Here is a 19569-nt window from a genome sequence, read left to right on the forward strand (position 1 = left end):
TTTCTTCCTGTCATCACCTTTAAACACCGTGGTAAGCACAAGAAGAGAAAAATACCCGTCTTAAATTGAGCAAAAAATCATTTATTACAAAAACTTCATTTACAGGCGCTCGGCCTTACTGTCGTCTAGCACATTCAAAACGTAAACATAATTTTGTTCCTGAGGTGAATAATCAGCCGTAGCTGTGTTGCAAATCTCATGGAGAGGGAAACTGGTCTTCCTGTCAGTCAMGMCGCAAAGCAAACTACGCCTGGTCATGTGTTTGAGGCGTTTTCAGGCTCTTTTCTGATTCGCCGGTCCTTATTGACATCCAACCAGAAGTCTGGGTTGTCTTGGTACCACTTCACTAAAAGACGAGCAGGACGGGTAAGAAAGCAATTGCAGAAGAGAATCCATATTTTAGAGTTCCTACACAGTTTGGAAAAGTCTACATATGTACTGACACGGAAGAACTTCCACAGTTTCTTCCATATTTTATTGCCAAAATGTATCATCCCTCAATTTGTTTTTTTGATGTCTGTGATTGTCAATATGTCCGCCCTGCCTTAAATATAGAAAACAATGGACTTCAGTCATGCAAGCTGTGTAGGAACTCTGATCATTTCACACTGAGTGGATTATTGGACCTGTTTGTCTGATGCCTTCAGCCCAGGACGTCTCTGCTCTCCAGCCCAGCCGCTGCAGCTTCTCACTCCTGATTGGGTAACGAAGATCGACCTGTGGCCTATCGGATCAAGAAAGAAAATACATTAACAGGAAATATTTTTGAAAGTATTAAATGCACTSTAGTGTGTGAAATTGCTCTGGCTATTTCCTGAAAGTAGGTGGGGGAAAAAAAACTTTCTAATAATTTCCTAACCTGCTGGAGACGAATTCAATCCAGTCGTTCACTTCAGATTCGGTCACGTTCTTTACCTGGAGGAAGCAGAAACCGTTTCAATCCTGAAACCGACTGATGCGTCAGTTTCACGAGACCCACCATCCTGACGAGTTCCCTCGCCAGCTGGACGATGGGAATCTCGACGCTTGTTCCCACGTTGTAGACGTCGCCCACCGTCCCTTTCTCCAGAACCAGCAGGAAGGCCTGGACGGCRTCGCTGACGAACAGGAAGTGGCGGGACATGGGCAGGGTTCCCTGAATGGTGCTGCAGCAGAAAGAACGCGTCATTTGGCTTGTATCGTGAGGTACGCTTGGTACCTCACGATACAAGGTACGTGAGTTTGACCACACCTACCATTTGTTGTTGTGTTGCAGCAAAGTGAGAAACCTGGGAATCACCTGAAACATTTGGAACAACTTAAAATACTCAGACTGTGCCTTAATTCCTTGAAATAGTTGTAGATTAAGCATACCTTCTCTGTGAACTGCCTGGGTCCGTAGATGTTGTTGCTCCTGGTGATGATGATTGGAAACTGGAAAAACAAAGTGACGTTATTAATCTCRGTAAGATTAAAAAATAAATAAAATGGACAAACTCCAGACCTGATACTTGTCCCAGTAGGACCTGACCAGATACTCGGCAGCCGCTTTAGTAGCAGCGTACGGATTGGTCGGCCTCAGCGGACTGCCCTCATCAAATGCCTGAAAGGAAAGAGAAACGTAATCTAACATGGAATCTGACCTGGTGGAAAATAACCATTAAAACCTCGCCGACCTCATCCAGGCTGGTTCCGTACACTTCATCCGTGCTRACATAGACGAAGCGCTGCGGCTKGTGTCGAGCCCGATGGGCGGCATCCAGTAGAACCCTGGTTCCGTCGACGTTGACCCGCTGGAAAACGGAAGGGTACTCGAATGAGGACTCTGAGGGGGAGGAGGGGGGGAAGGAGCGTATAAAGAACTGGACCGAACTGCTTATGAAATGAAATCTGAACGGAGGCTGCTCACCAACATGAGTTTTAGCTGCCAGGTGAAAGATGACATCGATGTTCTCATTGATGAAAATTTGATTCACCAGCTGTGGGTTACACACGTCTCCCTGTTCARCACGCAGGCACAAAATACAGGATATTTATTTTATTTCATGTGCAATTTAAACACAAAAAGGCACATTTTTACCTGAATGAAAGTGTAATTGTCTCTGTTTTCAACCCCTTCCAGACTCCTGGGACTGCAGCAGTAATCCAACTGCAAAATTAGACCTAAAGTATTTCAGCAATTATTTAGGAAAAGGATTCATAAATAATAAAACATGGTGTCCAAACATACTCATGTCAAAAGTGCCACAAAGTTATATTTTTTCCAAATGAAAAATGCAAATCTTGTCTTTTTTTTTCACCCACTCAACCACAAACTAAATATGTAACACTTTAATGAAACCAATTTATTTCTTTAAGGAAATAAATGTTTAAATAGAAAATGAGTTTTGTAAGTTTGTCTAATGTAAAAGAAAGGCATGCAGTATTATTTTTAGAGTGGGTCTGAATATTTTCTTAGTCTAGAAAAATTATTTTAACAAGCAGAATTGGGATTGTTCTTTCTTTTAAATACTTGCGTCATTTAGCCAAGTCTACTAAATCATAATTGTACAATATTTCACATTAAGAAGCCACGGATTCCACTATCAGTTATTGGCAAGGACTGTTTATCCACCTCATTTGCTTTCGCTTCACTTCTTTAAGTGTTTCTCCATCCAATATTAACTTCAACTGTGCTACAAATAAAAATGGGCAAAAACTGATCAAACCATGTTGTCTTTTTCTATCACATAAAAGCCCATTGAAACACATTTTGTGGTCGTGACAAATGTGGGGCAGTATGTGTTCTTGCAGACTCACAATATCCAAATTAATAATCCTCCATTCTGGGTAACCGGCGACCAGCGAACATACCAGATGAGAGCCACTGCAAATATAGAAATTAGAGAACCAACTGAAATTCAGAACATCGCACTGTCCTAATCTGATATTTGCATGTCACACGTGCAGCGTTATAACAGAAAACTAACTAAAGCAAAAGATTCCCCATATAGTTAAGCTTTGATCATAGTTTTAAAATTAACTTGCATGAATCCAGACCCTCCTGTCACCAAAACCGTCCTGTTACAGTTCATCCTCTGCTCTTCCTTCAGCTGTCATTTCTATTTAGCCATAAAAACATTTTTTGACGGACAATACAGAAGTTCTGCATTTTCTTCCGTACAGTAGAGGGATTGTGCGATGCACGACAGTTGTAAACTCTTTAACGGCAGTGTTGACACGTTGAAAGTAGGCGGTGCGTTTCCGCATTGGACACTGCTCTCCGCAATTTCATTGGGTACAGTGTATGACGTAAAATGACTCTCACGGTCTGGTTGGATAAATCCTGAGTCAATCGAACTGTCAGCAGTAAATGGGATGAAAGGCAAGCCATTTCAACCGAGATAAAATGTTTGATGATCCGGTATTCTTTTCAAAGTAAGTCTCAGTGGCTTACCAATTGTCACATTTAAAATTGTTTTTTTGTGTGGGAATAATAAAATTTACGTGCTATTCGGTAAAATTTTCATCCGCTTCGCATTCATCTTTGTAGCTTCCACAATATGAAGCCTGGCCTTTACAGAAAAAATTTCAGTAAATTTGAAGTGAATGGAATTGACTAAATATTCAGTGAATTTGGGTCTGCAAAATTATCCAATTCGGTTTAATTATGAAATGTGTGAAAGGATTAACGTCATCATTGGACAAATTGCTTTTATTTTTCACCGTCAACAGTCAATTTCCGGTTTAGCACTTGCTAACCACGGTTAGCTCGACGCCGCTGGTTTACTTCTGGCTTCGTGGCTCATTGAACTGATTAGCCTGACGTTTTATTTCTTTATCGCTTCACCACAAACGTGGAAAAATGTCGCGTTTATCAGCGACCTTCGCCGTCGCGCTGCTGCTCAGCCTGGAGGCTTCAGGGAAAACTGTGAGGGGGCTGTTCAGGAGCGAAGCGGCGAGGCAGGAAAATGGCCAGTTCATCACCAAATTCATGTACCAAGGTAACGGTGCTGATGTGCAGCTGTGGCCGCTAACGTGTCACTCCAGCACGGGCACAAGCTGCTCACCCTCCGCAGGGACTCTCATCGGTTCTTGATAAAATTCACTGCTTACGTTTTGTTTTAATGCCTTATTATCTACATATAAGGGTGTAACTAACTGACTAATCATTAACTTGGACTAGTAATGTCTGCAGTGATTATCATCACCTTCGGACATCTCTTAACCCTCCTGGAACCCTGGATATATAATTCAATAGTTTTGGTTTTATGTTTACTGTTTTAGTAGAAATTCTATATTCTGTTACATTTACATCTTTAATTCCCCTTAAGTTAAATAGTCGGACTATTTTTTTTTTCGTTGTCCACATTCCTTTGAAATGTTATCTATTGTTAAGTGAAGATATGGGGGCAAAAATAGTTGGACATAAATTTAGCAAATCCTTTTTAAATTAAATTTTAAAAACTGGTTGGAATGTTGCTGCCACTCTTTGGCTTGGAAAATTATATAAGACAAAATATGAGTTGTTGTAATTTGAATATATGGGATGGTAACATATAAATAATTGTTTTTAAAAAGGAAACTTGTAAATTGTGTTATAAAATTTTACAAAATTAATGAGAATGTGTCATCTTTGAAGACTGAAATTAATAAAGATCAATTTATTTTTTAAATAAGCTTTTTTGCGTGTCACAGTAAGATTTAAATGGAGCACATTCTTAACTGTTTATTACATAGTAACTCACTTTGTTTTTATTTCTTTAACTTAATAAACTACTCAACTAATTTGATTGATGCGGATGGAGTCATTCCTTTATTAAAATCTTGTTTTATCTATATCGTAATCTGTAATAAAATATTACTCAATGTTAAAATACACTTTAAAAAAGTAGAAAGTGTCTGATATTTTCTTGATTTATTTCATTTTAGCAGGTAACGGCGGGCTGCTGGTGTGTCGGCTGGACAACCCATCCCTGGGAACAGAGAAGGAGGCCAGGCTGCTGCTGTACCAGGACATGGACTCAGACCTGGACAACCTGAGCTGCTCCCAGCGACTCAGCAGAGCCCAGTTCACCAGTAAGTGTTCCACTTTATTACCACGAAGAGATCAAAACGTCATTGATTGACTTTTCTGCCCACCACCTGCTTCAGTTTCCCTCAGCCAGGAAGAACACAACCAGACGATCCCTCGTCAGTCTTCGCCCACAGCCTGGCAGGTGCTGTACGCTGACAGATACACGTGTGAGGTAACTGGGAATGTTAACGTGTTTCCACAGACATAAAGTTCGAATACAACTGTTGGGATGAGGAAATATTTCCATTGTTTGTTTTCTCGTCAGGAAAGCTCAGCTACGCCGTCGTACGCTGACCTCGGCTTCAGTCTCCTGCTGTTCAACCCCGACTCTGCCGGGAACCCGCTGGATCACTTCAGCGCAGAGGAAGCAGGTCAGACAACCCCGACGCACGACGTTGGTTTAGGAGGACGGCTGTGTTTGCAGTTGTTCCAAACTCTTCCTGGGGTTTTGATTTTAACAGTATACAAACATGTTTCCTTAGGGCTGCACAGTTTCTACTTCCTCCTGCTGCTCGCCTACTTCATCGCCTGCTGCATCTACTTCCAGCCTCTGTATCAGGCGCTGAAGAAAGGGGGCCCCATGCACACGGTCCTGAAGGTGCTGACCACGGCCCTGGCTTTGCAAGGCTGCTCCGCCCTCTGCAACTACATCCACCTGGCCAGGTAGCCTCCATCCAACTGTCCTATAGAAGTATCCACCATCAATTCCATATATAATGAGTTTTACTTTCAGAAATGAGCGATTAGAAAATATTCAACTCTTTTACGATGTTTTATCTATAAGTGTTTGATTGATGTAATGCACACAAATGTTTATCCACTCATTATTGACGCCAGAAAGTCAATATCAGTTTTTTGCTTTTGAACATTCTCCTTTTTTCTGTGGAGAAACTAAAACAATCAGAATTATGCTTCAAAAATATGAATAATTTTGAATGGAGCTTTATTCTTTAAGTTGAACTAAAAATGTGTAATCTGGTGTCCTGCAGGTACTCCAGAGACGGTACTGGGATCCCCCCGATGGGCAGCCTGGCAGAGTGTACGTTACGCCTCACATTAACTCTACTCACTCATCAATTAAACAACGCCATCCTTATTCACGTCTTCTCTGCGCTTCTGTGTGTGTCGCCGTGCAGTCTGGGACATGGTGTCCCAGGTGTCCATGCTGTACATGCTGCTGAGCCTGTGTATGGGCTGGACTCTGAGTCGAGGCAGGAAGCCGCAGTCCAGACCCCTGCAGTGGGAGCGCTCCCCGGCGTCCACCGCCGTCGCTGTTGGTGGCGTGGTCACACAGGTACCAGCTTAAGGTTTTATGTGGCCAGGGTTTGTTATTAGGGAAGTTTCTCAATGCTCTGGTGGGGATTGGTGTTGTCCACAAAGAAGTTGATATCGTCAGTCATGGCTGGCAAAGAGCAATCCGATCCGTAGCCTACACATTGACCCGATCTGTGGTTCCCAGGGAGTCCTGCTGCTGTGGGAGCAGTACTCTGAGTCAGACAGCGAACACCACAGCTATCACGCCCAACGTAGCCTAGCAGGTCTCCTCCTCCTGGCTCTGAGAGTGGTGCTGTCCCTCCTGCTGGCCTCCGTCCTCTACCAGATCGTCTCCACAGAGAGGAGCACCCTGAAGAGGGACTTCTACCTCTGCTTCGCTAAGGTGACAACTCTGAGCTCCACAGCAGCCTCCGAGCCTGACAGCCGCTTAACCTCCAGGTTGTCTTCTCTCCGCAGGGCTGCTTCCTGTGGTTCCTTTGTCACCCCATCCTCGTCCTCATGTCTGTGGTCTTCAATGACCACCAGAGGGAAAAGGTGCGAGATCACAACTTTCAGAATTTTACTGTCCGTTACCTGAAATCGGTCTTCATTCCCTCTGCCACTACCTTCTGTTCTGTAGGTCATCACCATCGGCGTGATCCTCTGCCAGTCCATCTCCATGGTGATCCTCTACCAGCTCTTCCTGTCCCGCTCGCTCTACTGGGAGGTGTCCTCCCTCTCCTCCGTGTCTTTGCCGCTCACTATGTCCAGAACGAACCACCACAGGGGGCGCCTATGAGCACAGATACCCAGGTTACGGTGAGAACTGAAGCGTCTCTGTCAGACGCAGCAGGAGATGTTCCCCCCTGCACCGTCGTCTGTCCCACGTTAGAGCTACCACTGAGCCGTGGACAGACGACAGTACTTACTGCAACACACTACCTCTGACTTCTAACTGGAGCCTCTGGGATGCAAAATGCATGGCCACGCATGCATCAGCTGGCGAGGTAGACGTCAGCAGAAAACCACGATAAAGAACTTGAGAGAGCGCAAAATCGCAAGCAATCACAATTAGATTATTTTTAAAGGCTTTACCTGCAAATCGCTGAGTCAGCCATGATTGGGGCAGTCTGCATGTAGATACGATTTTTATGTTATTATTGTTATTATTTCTGTGTCACAAAAGCTGTACCGTTATTTAACTGTCAACGTAAATGTATGAGCTGACAGCATGTGAGATGCAAATCATCGAACCGACATTAACTCTCTGTAGCTGCAGCGAACTGCATGACTCTGAATTGGCAGAAATGGTGAGTTTACTAAAAATCTTTTTCCACAAGAGCTCCACTGTGTAAATACAATCCTGTGATTTTCCATTTACTTCTGTTATCGGGCTAAATCTGACTTAAGTTTGTGTCAAACCAAAACAGAGGCTGGTGGGATCATATCTTGTTGTTCTGCATGTTTGCACCTGTTCTGCAAACATGCAGAACAGGTGCCAAGAAAGAAACTGACATATTTATTTGTCTGTTTATTTATTTTTTAAGTGATTAAAAAAAAAGGGCAGCGTCCAATACCACTACTTCTCATTCTGTTTGGTCAGAGGCTGCTGAGCTTCTACATATTTAAAAATATACTTGAATGTATAGCCTTTGTCAGCTGTTATAAATACGCAAAATGATATCAGTCCATATTGCTTTGCACTGAAACAGTGCATGTGTCAAACATTACATTATGTTTTATACTGCAGCACAGAGACAATCTAGCATTCAGTTGTTTAGGTAATTATTCAAACTTGAATGTCCATGTCTGGTATAATTTATGTCACTTGTGGAAATAAAATGAGCAAACATAGCAACTGTAATGAGTTCACTGAAATTGATTAATTAAAAAAATTTAAATTGTAAACATTCTTCAATATCATCATGGAAACCACATGGTGAGGAACTGCAGAGACTCTGCTCAGGTGGGATCCTACATACTGTTAGGAGATACAAGTCACTATTTTTGCCTTTTGAAAAATATTAAACTTAATATATGTTCTTATTCCGTAAAATTTTCTTAAAATAGCTATCATAAACATCAATTTAATGCAACACCGCACACTTGTAATGCTACACTCCTTTATATAAATCTAAAACTGTATGTTTTATTTAAAAAAATCCATTACCCTAGAATAATCCAAACCTAAATGAAAACATTTATGCGATGGAAAAGACAATAAATTAAACTTCGTCACGAACAGGATTCGAACCTGTGCGGGGAAACCCCATTGGATTTCGAGTCCAACGCCTTAACCTCTCGGCCACCGTGACTACGCATGCTCTAAGACGTCATCACGTCACAATATAAATGTTGACGCATGACAAGTGTAAATACATAATTTAAATAAACTATAAAACTATTTTACTATTCATCGTTTTGTAAGCGTATACTGTTACACCATATGTTGATGGACACAATTACTCTTAGACTAGTTGTAACACGAGTTTTTGAAAGGACTCTAAAATGTCTTTGTGCCGTCTTGCATCCTAGTTTTAACCATTTTTTTTTAAAAAAATATTTGCTTTTAACATGTCACCCTACCTCGTTAATGTATGTCTTTCGCTACTTTCTTTCTGGAGCCTTCCAGGTTGGTCCAGTATGTGTCCGAAATTAGTCGCACTCTGCTTGGTGGTGCATTCAAAGCCACTTGGTGAAAGCTGTCACTAAACATTTGACAACAATCTAAACTCCAGAAATAGTTCACCATCCTTACTAGTTATCAAAACGAACGATTTTTTTATTTTAGTACCACTAACTACAATTACTAATAACGAGGTGTAACTATTTTAAACTGTACTCTGAGAAAAAGTTAGCATTTCTTTCGAACGCCTCACAGCTGACGCTTCGAACAAACGTCATTTCTATTGGTCTATCAGTCTAATCCCCGCCTCCTTCTGACGAGCATAAGTAGCGCTTGCGCATAGCCGGCGAGAAGAGTATTACAGCAACGAAAATGATCAACTGGAAGGTAAATATTGTATAAATGCGTTTATTGTAATTATAATATTTATATTTGATTAATAGCTAAGCAGGTTATCTTCCTTTAAAGTTGCCAGTGATTTACATTGCTTTTTAAATTGTTGCTAAACACAATGCTAATGTTTTCAGAGCTAACCAAACAGAAGATGTCACTATTAAATCTGATGCACATTAGTCAGAATGCCACAGTATCAGATTTTGGGAGCAAGATCTGATCGCTTGTGGCTGTATAGAATGAATGGGCTGTAGCTTTTAATACACATGATTTAGAGAGCAGCTGCTTCTCTCTCTCATGCAGCCTCCCCTCTCAAATTAACTTCCTCCTGCAGCAGACAGCTGTTGCAGGGGGATCACATAGAGGGGAGGAGAGATTTCTCCTGCTTCTCTGATTATTCCAGACATTTCTCCTCCATCACAATATTTTAAAATTCACTGGAAGTCTTCTAAAAATATTTTTCTCGATCTGCTTTCCAGGCCTTGGACAATGTCCCCCTCCTCTTCTACATCCTGGCCCTGAAGACGCTGCTGCTGTGCTTGGCCTTCGCCGGGGTCAAGATTTACCAGAGCAGGAAAGCCGAGGAAGCCCTGAAGAAGCAGCAGGCCGAGAGGAGAAGGCTGGCCCAGCAGACGCAGGAACTCATCGACAACCTGAAGGAGGACTGAGGAAATCCAGAGGAGCAGGTGCTGCTTTTACTCAAATGAGCCGACTATTTTTCATCCAGTTTGAACGTATGTATAGAAATCTTTTCTCTTCCCGATCAGAACGAGCTCCTCCCAACGAGCCGGAGAAGCAGAAAGAAAGAGGAGAATCTGGAGATTCGCTCTTCAGCACTGGGATGTTGACTTCACAAGTTTTACTCCATATTAATTGACTGTTTTTTAAATATATATAAGAAAGGAAAGCAGAATCTATTCAGACATGGAAAAACTGCCTTGCTGTCACTCATGGTCTGAGCTGAGCTTTGTCTACATGTGTGGCTGAATTTTCACTGTCTGAAATATTTTTGCGCTTATTTTTGTAACTACATTAAATCGTTTGCTCCACATCAGTGTTTTTGAGTCAGTTTTTTTCTTTATTAATTAAGGAAAACAATTTAATATAATTCTAAAATAAAACTTGGCTCTAAAAATGTGCCATTACTGTATAACATGCACCTGTTTTTTTTTAATTCAATATTACTGATTTGTGTTTAACATCACAGTGTGTTGCTTGTGCCAATTTGATATTAATGTATTAAAAGAAAAGACAAGACACAAGCTCTTGGTTCATAGATTTTTGGGAACATTTTTGCCCAAACTAAAGATAAACAGCAGTTTTCTGTATATTAGAATAGAGAAAATAACTTTTGTAATGTCTTGTTTTAGAAAAAAATCTAATAAAAATTCCATCATGGCTCAAAGTAAAGTGAGTTTAAAGCATTTGTAAAATCATTTTTATCGGACAGCTGGTTCTCGACTTTGTTAGAAACTTTCTTGTGTCTGAATAGAAGCTGATTGGATCATGAAAATAATTGTTTGAAATGCATCACTTTGTGTAAAAAGAGTCTACAGAGCATAAGAGTTTGAGTTTTGGAAGATATCCAGTGACATGACACTTAAACGTGAACATGCAGCAGTAGGTTTTTTTGTTTGTTTTTTACCTTTGTCGAACAGCAGAGGGCGCTACTGCATTCATATTTACTCAATGGGTGTAAAAGCAGGTTGACAAGCAAGCAAAGAAATATGACGCGACGTTTTTCAAAATCTTCGACTCAGTGGTGGAGAAAGTACTCAAAAAATTTACTTAAGTAAAAGTACAAATACACAGACAAAAATGTACTTAAGTAAAAGTCAAAGTACCACATTAACATTTTACTTAAGTAAAAGTAAAAAAGTACTGGCTTTTAAAAATACTTAAGTATTAAAAGTAAAAGTACTTGCTGAATGCATTACCTAATCACTAATATCATTAAGTGTACCAATCGTATTTAATTTTAATACATCAGTAATGTGCCATTTTAATGAACAATGCCACAGATAAAGCATGTTTTTATTGAGTTTACTCTGTAACATAGTTTAGACTTAGATATGTGATTCTATGCATCATCATTTCAGGGATGGAAACATCTCGTCTCCTGTCCTAACATAACATGAACTTCACTTTTTTTGCCACACATTTATTTTGAAAGAAATCCAACTGGCAGAGGAGGACCTGGAACCAAGGAGCCACGTAGCAGAGTTGTAGTCTGGACCACTGAACCCAAGACCAAATCAAAACCAGCACCCCGCCGCTACATGACAATAAAATTAAGTGCACCTATCAAAACTGCTTCTCAAATTGATCAGAAAGATTCACTTTTCCATAAAAACACCTAGATATTAAATACTTAGAGCTGAAATAAATTTAACCAGTGACAATTCAAACTCTTCTTCATTCTGTTTTGCTTTCATCTCTGTGCCACAATACACAGAGGTCTCCTGCCATCCCTAAAAAAATAACACCCTGGGCGGTTGCCCATATTGCCAATGTCAGAAATAATAATTGTCTGCACCATTATACATAGCAATTAACAATGCTCAACTATGAACACTGCCCAAAGCCCAATAAGCAAGAAGTAACCAAGCAGGAGGAGCACCGTGACTGTTCTCATCCTCCCTCCTGCTGCAACGTCTGCCGCCATGACAGGTGACGAAAACAAAGCGCAATGAGCATGCTCTGTGTTCCTACGTTCTTGTTTTATTTATTCGCCAATTAAATATAAAGATATTTTATTGAAATAAAATAGCTACTGCAGTGTACGCAGAGCATTACAAGAACAAAGAACGGCTCTCAGTGAGGCTTCAGCACTATAGGACTTAGTCAAGATCCGTCCAGAAGAATCAGTTGGTCCATGAATGTCATATTACTATATTGCACTTTGGTCACAGCGTTGTCCCATATATGCGACACCTCAGTCAACACCTCCACACAGTAATTCAGCGCATGAGTGACAACTTTTTTTCATCGCAGATGCAACATGTGTTTCAGTCAATACAGCTAGCTTTGCTAGCATCACGTCCACAGATCTTACCTTTCTTTAAGCTTTCCTTCCAAGTGACGTTAAAAATTGGACGAAGTCCCACTGTCTGTGAAAGCGAAGCGCTGCTGATTTTACATGTCGCCATATCTATGATTTATGCACCGATATTATATTACTGACGATTAGACAGACATATTGTATCGCTCAGAGGAAACCACTGCGCATTGTCTGGAGCTCCGCGTGCAAGTAAAGGTGGAGCCGATGGGTGACAACAGACACTAAGTCACGTTATTGCTCGGATTTTACGGCGCCACCTTAAATCCCTGAACTTCACATTTTAACAGAAAAAAAGAGCAACGAGACTTACAATGTAACGAGTAACGCGACAGTTTTGTAGAAATGTAGTGAAGTAGAAAGTACAGATACTTAGTGTAAAATGTAGTGGAGTAAAAGTAGAAAGTCCCCATTATTAAATCTACTTAAGTAAAGTACAGATACACGAAAACTGTACTTAAGTACAGTAACGAAGTACTTGTACTTCGTTACTTCCCACCACTGACTTCGTTTTGTTTTCTTGTGTTTTCATTTTGGGCTGATCTCATTTCCATTTTCGTCTTTAAGTCCTTGTTTTCTGTTTTTTTTTTTTTTGCTGGTGCTGCTTTCCTTGCTCTTCCAGTGTCACACCAGATTCCACTTTTTATAATCAACCCTCCTTCAGCCTTTTGTCGTCATTCCCTCTTGAGTATTTAATTTCCTGATTCGTTCTAAACTGTAAGTATTTTTGTTCAGTCATTTAAAAGAATAACTTGAGTCCTGCATTCTGCTTCGCTTCTCTGTTGCTATTGAGTCCCTCATTCATCCAACACTCTGTATTTCCTCTAAAATTATCTAATCTTTGACCAGCACAGCTGTATTATCACGAAGTGGATTTGAATAGCAAGCCATGCATTTGATAATATGAATTGTATCTGGACCGAGAACAAAAACTCTACACAGGTTCTGCAAGATATGTCTGCTCCCAGTTTTTTTTTCCCCAAATCAGTTTTTTCCTTCTTTGTCCATCAACCCCATTTCATTCGTACTTAAGTTAGTAAAACATTTTATCCGTTAAACAGACAAAAAAACTGACATTTTGTAAGAAATAAAAAAATGTTAAGTCTCTCATATTATGCAATAGGTTTATTTGGGATAAAACATCGACATTAAAGAAGTCAAAACATAAGATGGTAATGTTAATAAGCTGCTGCAGTAGAGGTTATCTGGAACTTCAGATAAAAATTCTACAATATATTTAGGCTAATGTATACAGAACCAGAGTAACATTGAACCAGGAGCTTCATGTTGTTGTTTTTTATCAATGGCAGGAATTAAGCAATGCATCTTTTTTTTTTTAATTTTGCCTATTAGCACCTACATAGCGCACAGCTTGATTATCTTTACATTCAAGTTTAAGTTGAGTTTTTGTATGGCTATCAACACCATTATAAGCACAATCTTTAACTTTCGTACAGTCAACAACTTTAAATATTTTCTTGCTAAAACCTGGCATGATCCCCTTCACATTTTGACAGAGAGCATTCACATCTTGGAGAGATGCTATAATGAAGGTTTCTGTATGCTTGCAACCCCCTTCATTATTGAATCTTTCGTTCATGACGTCGTTACACTGCCCTTTGGTCATGCTGTCGATGATGTTCTTCWCGATCGGATTCTGCCCTTCGGAGAGCTCGACAGCAGAGAGCAGCATCAGCAGGAAGCCGGCAACCTGGATCTTCATGATTACTGGTGGAGAGAGAGAAAAAYAAAGGTGATCAACATTTACCTGTTAAAAATAGCTAAAAATGYAATTTGTCAAAGATTAAATTGAAAGAATCCCAGTGAAATGACATACCGGATGTTATTTTTCACTTTCAGCTGACTGTGTTGGTAGACTWGGGTGTCTGAAGCACGGACTGCAGAAGATCTTCAATGGTGGAAAGTCTCTGAAGCTGCACTCTGACTGATCTGGGCTTGTTATATAGCATCCAGGTGAGAGGATGAGACCAGTTTATCCAATTTGAATAAAGATAAGCCCATATCTGAACAGAAATCTGTGAAAAACAAGCCTATTTTAAGATGTAAATGTGTGTTATGCAAAACCTTTAAGGTCGGGGAAATTCACAGAAAGGTCCTTTTAYTATTGTTGCACACAAGGAGCTAGGATCCTCTCTTTAATTTGAGCTATTCTTCACCAAATGAGGCCAGAATTGTGGAGATCTACACTGTAAGTACAGTTATAATTTATTCCACAATTGCAGGTAAAAATCTGAAAAAGAAGCTCTTAGGGTGGGGTTAGGGTTCTTACTGTAATATCAGGTCAATTGAAGAAACATCATTTTAGATTTGTAAATCTGACAAAAGAAAAAAACAGTTAGGTAGTTGCTTCTACTATTTTCTTTATTATTTGAAGAAACAAATTGTTTGAAGTKTTTGCTCTTAATGGCAACTTCATAAATCGTCACATCATGTTCAAATATAACAATAATWAATTTTTTGTTTGATCTTTGTGTTGGTAAAGTAAGAAAATTAGGTTTTAGTACTTTGTGGCAATGGGAATTTAAAGAACATTTTCTTTGCATTTAAGAAAAGCTGAAGTAGAAGTGCAGGAGGGAAACCGTTTCACAAATTAATTCAAATACAATTTGTTTTATCTTGAAGATTRCAGATCTGCTTTGAATGAAGGAGGATTCTGAGCCTGTCAGCAGATCCAGTTGAAACCAGATATTTGCATATATTGTATGAGAAGAYATGCAGCATTTTCATTTYATGTCAATTAGGATTATTAAAATGATAWTTATTTGAAAAATGCTAGAAATTGAGAAATATTCATCAGGTTATCAAGGTTTTGTTTTTATGTCTTCAGATGGATAATGGGATGAAAGATGAGAATCGGTTTTATAATTTTGAAACTCAGAATCATGAATTCTGAGTTTAAGATTTGCTTAAGCTTAAGATTTGAAGACTGAACATTAAAATTGGGTTMCKGGAAACAACAAAGTTTAGGTGGAAGACAAAACCCGTCAAGTCTTTTCCATCTTCTTCCTCTGTTGGWWTATTTTAATCCAGGATTCCATGTAATATTTCAACTTTTGTTTTCTGAAACACTATTGTTATTAGCATGTAATTCATGGTCATCAACATAAGCACAACACAGCTCTTTCTTAAGCAGTAGGTTCAATGTAATGGTTTTATTCTGTTTACACTTTGAGGAAAATACATATTAGGTTGTTTCTTTTCTACGCCAAAAAATGAAAGACATAGTTGTTTCTTAAAATGTGTCAAAAGGTGTATATATAGTAAGTATCTAATTTTAAAAAGTTGTTCAGAAAAGATTAGCATCTTGTTTTAAAGCATTTTTCTCACAATGAAGTTTACTTGTGATCTCCTGCGAAGTGCACAGGTAAACCATCTTGRCAACTCACAGCAATGACTCTGTTATTCAGCCGTTTCCCCTTGTATTCACATTTGGGTTTCCTGGCTTGCTTCTTGACCGTACAAACCACAACTCTGAACTTCTTTTTGCTCTCCGTGTAATGACTTYCGTTATTATAAACGCCTTGACCCTTACAGACAGACTGGACTTCCTTGGCATCAGCGAGAATGAACGTGTTCGTCTTYTTGCAGACGTTGTTGTCGTCGTAGATCTTCTTCTGTTTCATCACTGCMGTGCATTTTTGCGCCGCCATCTTCTTGTCCACGTGCTGCCTTTTGAACTTCTCRTAGCGCGCGCGCGTGTTTTCCAGTTCCGGGGTGCAGGTTGTATTTMCGAACTCGGAGGCGGTGGCCTGCAGGGGGAGCAAGCAGACGAGCAGGCAGAATGGCAGGACCTTCATGATTCTGAAAGAAGATGGAAGAATTTGAGAACAAATTCGAAAACGAATTTGAGAGAAGGTTCTCCCACATATTTAGTTTTGGTCAAAGACGAGAGATTCAAAACGTGAACGAAGTCACCTCTTTTTAAGAACATTTTGTGTTTGCTGTGTTTCAGGCTCCGTAAAATACTGATTTTTATTATCAAAATGTAGAAAACATTTGACTTTTTAATCATTTCTGACTAATTTTAAGAAATAATAACTATGTTACCTGGTCCAAAATGAGTGATTTTTTTCCCCAGACGAACAGGAGGCAAAAAGAGAATGAAGTCTTCTTCCTTTTTAGTTGTCGAARTGAGTGTGAAAACAAACTAATGCTCCAAAGTGTGTCTCCTTTTGAGGAGGAGTTTCTTAGCATGTTTCTATTTAAAGGTGTAACTCTTATGCTGCTAAATGTACACGTAATACTACACAATTAGCTTAAAGCAAACTGATTGGCTATTTTATTCCGCCATGATCAATATTTATAGTGCATTAATCTGCATAAGAACACGCAATTGGCTGCATATGGTACTTGTATAACAGAACATTTCTCATAACAGGCAGAACTCAGGACCACCGCAGCTAAAAATATTTTTTACTGAATCAAATCAGTGAGTCGTTCTGAGAAGGTGWTGAGTGGAAGAAACAAACATGGCCGACCACAAACGGGAGCTGCTGAGAGTCTCTTCTCACGTATCCTGAAAAGCAAATCAGATGAGATTTAAAAGAAATTAAGCTTGTAGGAAAAATTGACTGAAGTGCACCTATATATTGCATATGATATAAATACCAAAAACGAGTTTCAACTGATATGTAGTGGTGAGTTTTATCATGAACAGTGTGGATGAAGGATTTTCACTGAAATGACCACAAAACCACACTTGCAGCAGCAGTCACACATGCATAGATTGTGCAAAGACATTGAATGTTGCAKTTACCTGCAGTGAAATCTTAAGCATATCTGTAGGTGTTATTATTTTTAATGGTAAAGCATTATTTTTGCACAACAGTAGCTGTAACTTATGGTCTTRACATCAGAAATAAACCTATTGTTGCCYGTTGGACTTGCTTCCTGCATGTGAAGGAACACMTTTCACCTTCAAAACAGAGAAAAACTACAGTAGAGGTGTTAGTTTATTAATTATCAACTGAAAACGGTTTATAATTACCTGAAGATATTTAACTTTTCCCTTAGAGTACACAACATTTTTCTTCACACAGACGCTCAGAATTTCTCATCAGATGATAAAACGGACCGATCAAGAAAATGTAATTTCAAACTTTTCTCCAGCAACACCTGCGACTACAGAGGTTTGTTGTAGTTACCAATAACTATCTGTCCAACCATTGTGACCACAAAACCACCTCTGTTTACAAGAACTGAATGTTCAGGTCTCTTCTAGTAAATCCATAGCCCACTACCTGAAAACTGGGCCACTTTTTGCTGTATTAAATCAACTAGAATCCACTGAAGGGATAAATTGTTTAAAATATGTACAATTTATATCCAGACAGCATCTGAGCATTTGATGTTCTCTCCAAAGGCAAAGCAACAAAAACTGAAATATTGACCTGAAATGAATCTCAACATTTTCCTTTTCTTTTCTTTTCTAGTGTGTGCCTTTAAATCCACTAAAAACCAGTTGGCATTGGTTTTAGAGAACAGAACAAGCATCTAGATGTTTTGACTTGGCTTTAGCCTCATTGTGATTAGATCTGAATGTTATGTTGGTTAAATTAATTTAGGTGTGATGCAGAGAAATGTGCATTTAAAGAAAGCGTGAGTGATTTTGCTCAAGCCACAATAAAATGTAGTGACGTTATCATTATTATAAAGATCAGTTAAATATGGCGCCACAGGTTGGACAGCAGCGCCCTCTGCTGTTTGCACAGAGATGTGGAAAAAACCCACCACCACCTGAAAAGCTATTCGTGCTGGAAAGTTTTAATTTTTTTAGTTTTACAAAATACAAATAGTGAAAAAATGAACATCAAAGACCAGTCTGGTAGTTACATTTCTTTTCCAGTTTACTTTATTGTTTGCCAATATTATTTCCAAGATGCAGAAAATGCTTTATTTCAAATAGTAATTGACAAGGAAAAGGTTCTAAGTTGTTCCAGATATCAGTTGTTGCTGCTTGTACAGAACTTGAACGCAGCACAAAGTGGAAAATTAGCCATTATTTCTAATTTTTCTTGACTTTATCCAGATGATAAGCCACATGGTTTTGATTACACAAAACTGTAACACTAGTTGCTCGACCCTCGACAGCTCTGTATTTGCAATCAGGATATTTGGTTAACTTCTCATGTTCACAGTCAATAATTTGGAGATCTATATCCTGTGTTTGACGGTCGTTACCGAAGTTACAGATTCCAGTAAGGACTCCTGTTGGGTCCAAGAAGACGGTATTGATTGGCTTGCACCGTTTTTTAGGTGCATTTATTTCTTTCATTTTGGTATCGCAACTGGGGGGATTCATGTTGATGACGACGTGCTTCTGGAAGAAGTTCAGAGCCTCGGAGATCTCGGCTGCAGAGAGAGTGAGGATCAGGACGGCAACAACCTGGATCTTCATGGTTTCCTGTTGAGGGAAAAACAATCCAAAAATCTTCTTACATAGAAATTAGAGCAGCTGAAGAGATACAATTACACAAATATAAGGCAGCTATCTGTTTATAAAAATTTAAAGAAAATTTTTTAATAGTAGAGATTTTGAAATGTTGGTGATTTCAAACATGTTATATGAACCTGCTAAAAGTAATTTCTCCTCGTTGTCCATATGTCCACTAGCTGATTCAGGAGACCGAGATTTAAGATTATCCTGCTTGAATGTGGTGTTTTCAAAAGTGTCTTTTTAGTTTGACATTTTAGACCCATTCTCATTGATTGAACATGACTTTGCCTATGCTTCTAGTTCTACATAATCAATTTTTTATTTAAAATGACTTACTGATACCTCAATCGCAATTTTCCTCTATCACATACCTTTTCTGTTTATTTTTGATGATCTACAACACACATAAAGAGAAAAATATTCAGTGTTTAAATTAGAAGTGTGGAATTCAACAGAAAATATAAATGTGATTTATAGGATCAAAAATCATACTCTTATTTTTCCAACTAGGAAATGAGCGAACCACCTGAGAGACAAGCAACACAACATTTTCAACCATCTCTTAGATTGTTTTTACTCACCTGCTCAGAATTGTGGTTATGATAGTAACGTCTTCATACAGTTTAAAGAACACTTTTTTCTTCACATTTGAGAAAAGCTGAAGTAGAAGTGCAGGAGGGAAACCGTTTCACAAATTAATTCAAATACAATTTGTTTTATCTTGAAGATTGCAGATCTGCTTTGAA

The 19569-nt window shown here is 39.2% G+C and overlaps 4 protein-coding genes and 1 non-coding gene across 7 annotated transcripts; 2 read left to right on the forward strand and 3 right to left on the reverse strand.

Annotated features, from left to right (window-relative positions):
* Window positions 1-60: 60 nt before the first annotated feature.
* tgds (TDP-glucose 4,6-dehydratase) lies at window positions 61-6993 on the reverse strand. Of its 3 annotated transcripts, none has more exons than XM_008426103.2 (12): window positions 6884-6993; window positions 2779-2845; window positions 2060-2128; window positions 1889-1979; window positions 1656-1804; window positions 1484-1582; window positions 1354-1413; window positions 1236-1279; window positions 980-1145; window positions 860-915; window positions 627-724; window positions 61-346 (listed from the first exon to the last, which is right to left on the reverse strand). In XM_008426103.2, the coding sequence occupies exons 1-12, from the start codon at window positions 6898-6900 to the stop codon at window positions 255-257; spliced, it is 1008 nt and encodes a 335-aa protein (XP_008424325.1). In that variant the 5' UTR covers window positions 6901-6993; the 3' UTR covers window positions 61-254. The 3 variants fall into 3 exon arrangements, with proteins under 3 accessions (XP_008424325.1, XP_008424317.1, XP_017166398.1); XM_008426095.1 differs by lacking the exon at window positions 6884-6993 and adding an exon at window positions 3007-3174; XM_017310909.1 differs by lacking the exons at window positions 980-1145; window positions 1236-1279; window positions 6884-6993 and adding an exon at window positions 3007-3176.
* Window positions 3669-8153, forward strand: gpr180 (G protein-coupled receptor 180). The gene is made up of 10 exons (XM_008426122.2): window positions 3669-3962; window positions 4891-5037; window positions 5113-5207; window positions 5301-5406; window positions 5518-5698; window positions 6025-6074; window positions 6172-6329; window positions 6495-6692; window positions 6767-6844; window positions 6930-8153. The coding sequence occupies exons 1-10, from the start codon at window positions 3824-3826 to the stop codon at window positions 7086-7088; spliced, it is 1311 nt and encodes a 436-aa protein (XP_008424344.1). The 5' UTR covers window positions 3669-3823; the 3' UTR covers window positions 7089-8153.
* A 369-nt stretch (window positions 8154-8522) lies between these two features.
* trnas-cga (transfer RNA serine (anticodon CGA)) lies at window positions 8523-8604 on the reverse strand. Its single transcript has one exon. It is a non-coding gene; the product is annotated as a tRNA-Ser (tRNA).
* Window positions 8605-9218: 614 nt separating this feature from the next.
* smim11 (small integral membrane protein 11) lies at window positions 9219-10116 on the forward strand. Its single transcript, XM_008426082.1, has 3 exons — window positions 9219-9302; window positions 9788-9994; window positions 10076-10116. The coding sequence occupies exons 1-2, from the start codon at window positions 9288-9290 to the stop codon at window positions 9974-9976; spliced, it is 204 nt and encodes a 67-aa protein (XP_008424304.1). The 5' UTR covers window positions 9219-9287; the 3' UTR covers window positions 9977-9994; window positions 10076-10116.
* A 5253-nt stretch (window positions 10117-15369) lies between these two features.
* Window positions 15370-16285, reverse strand: LOC103474822 (ribonuclease CL2-like). Its single transcript, XM_008426069.2, has one exon. The coding sequence runs from the start codon at window positions 16182-16184 to the stop codon at window positions 15723-15725; it is 462 nt and encodes a 153-aa protein (XP_008424291.1). The 5' UTR covers window positions 16185-16285; the 3' UTR covers window positions 15370-15722.
* Between the last annotated feature and the right edge of the window lie 3284 nt (window positions 16286-19569).

Source organism: Poecilia reticulata, linkage group LG2 (genome assembly GCF_000633615.1).
Source record: "Poecilia reticulata strain Guanapo linkage group LG2, Guppy_female_1.0+MT, whole genome shotgun sequence".
NCBI lineage: Eukaryota > Metazoa > Chordata > Actinopteri > Cyprinodontiformes > Poeciliidae > Poecilia > Poecilia reticulata.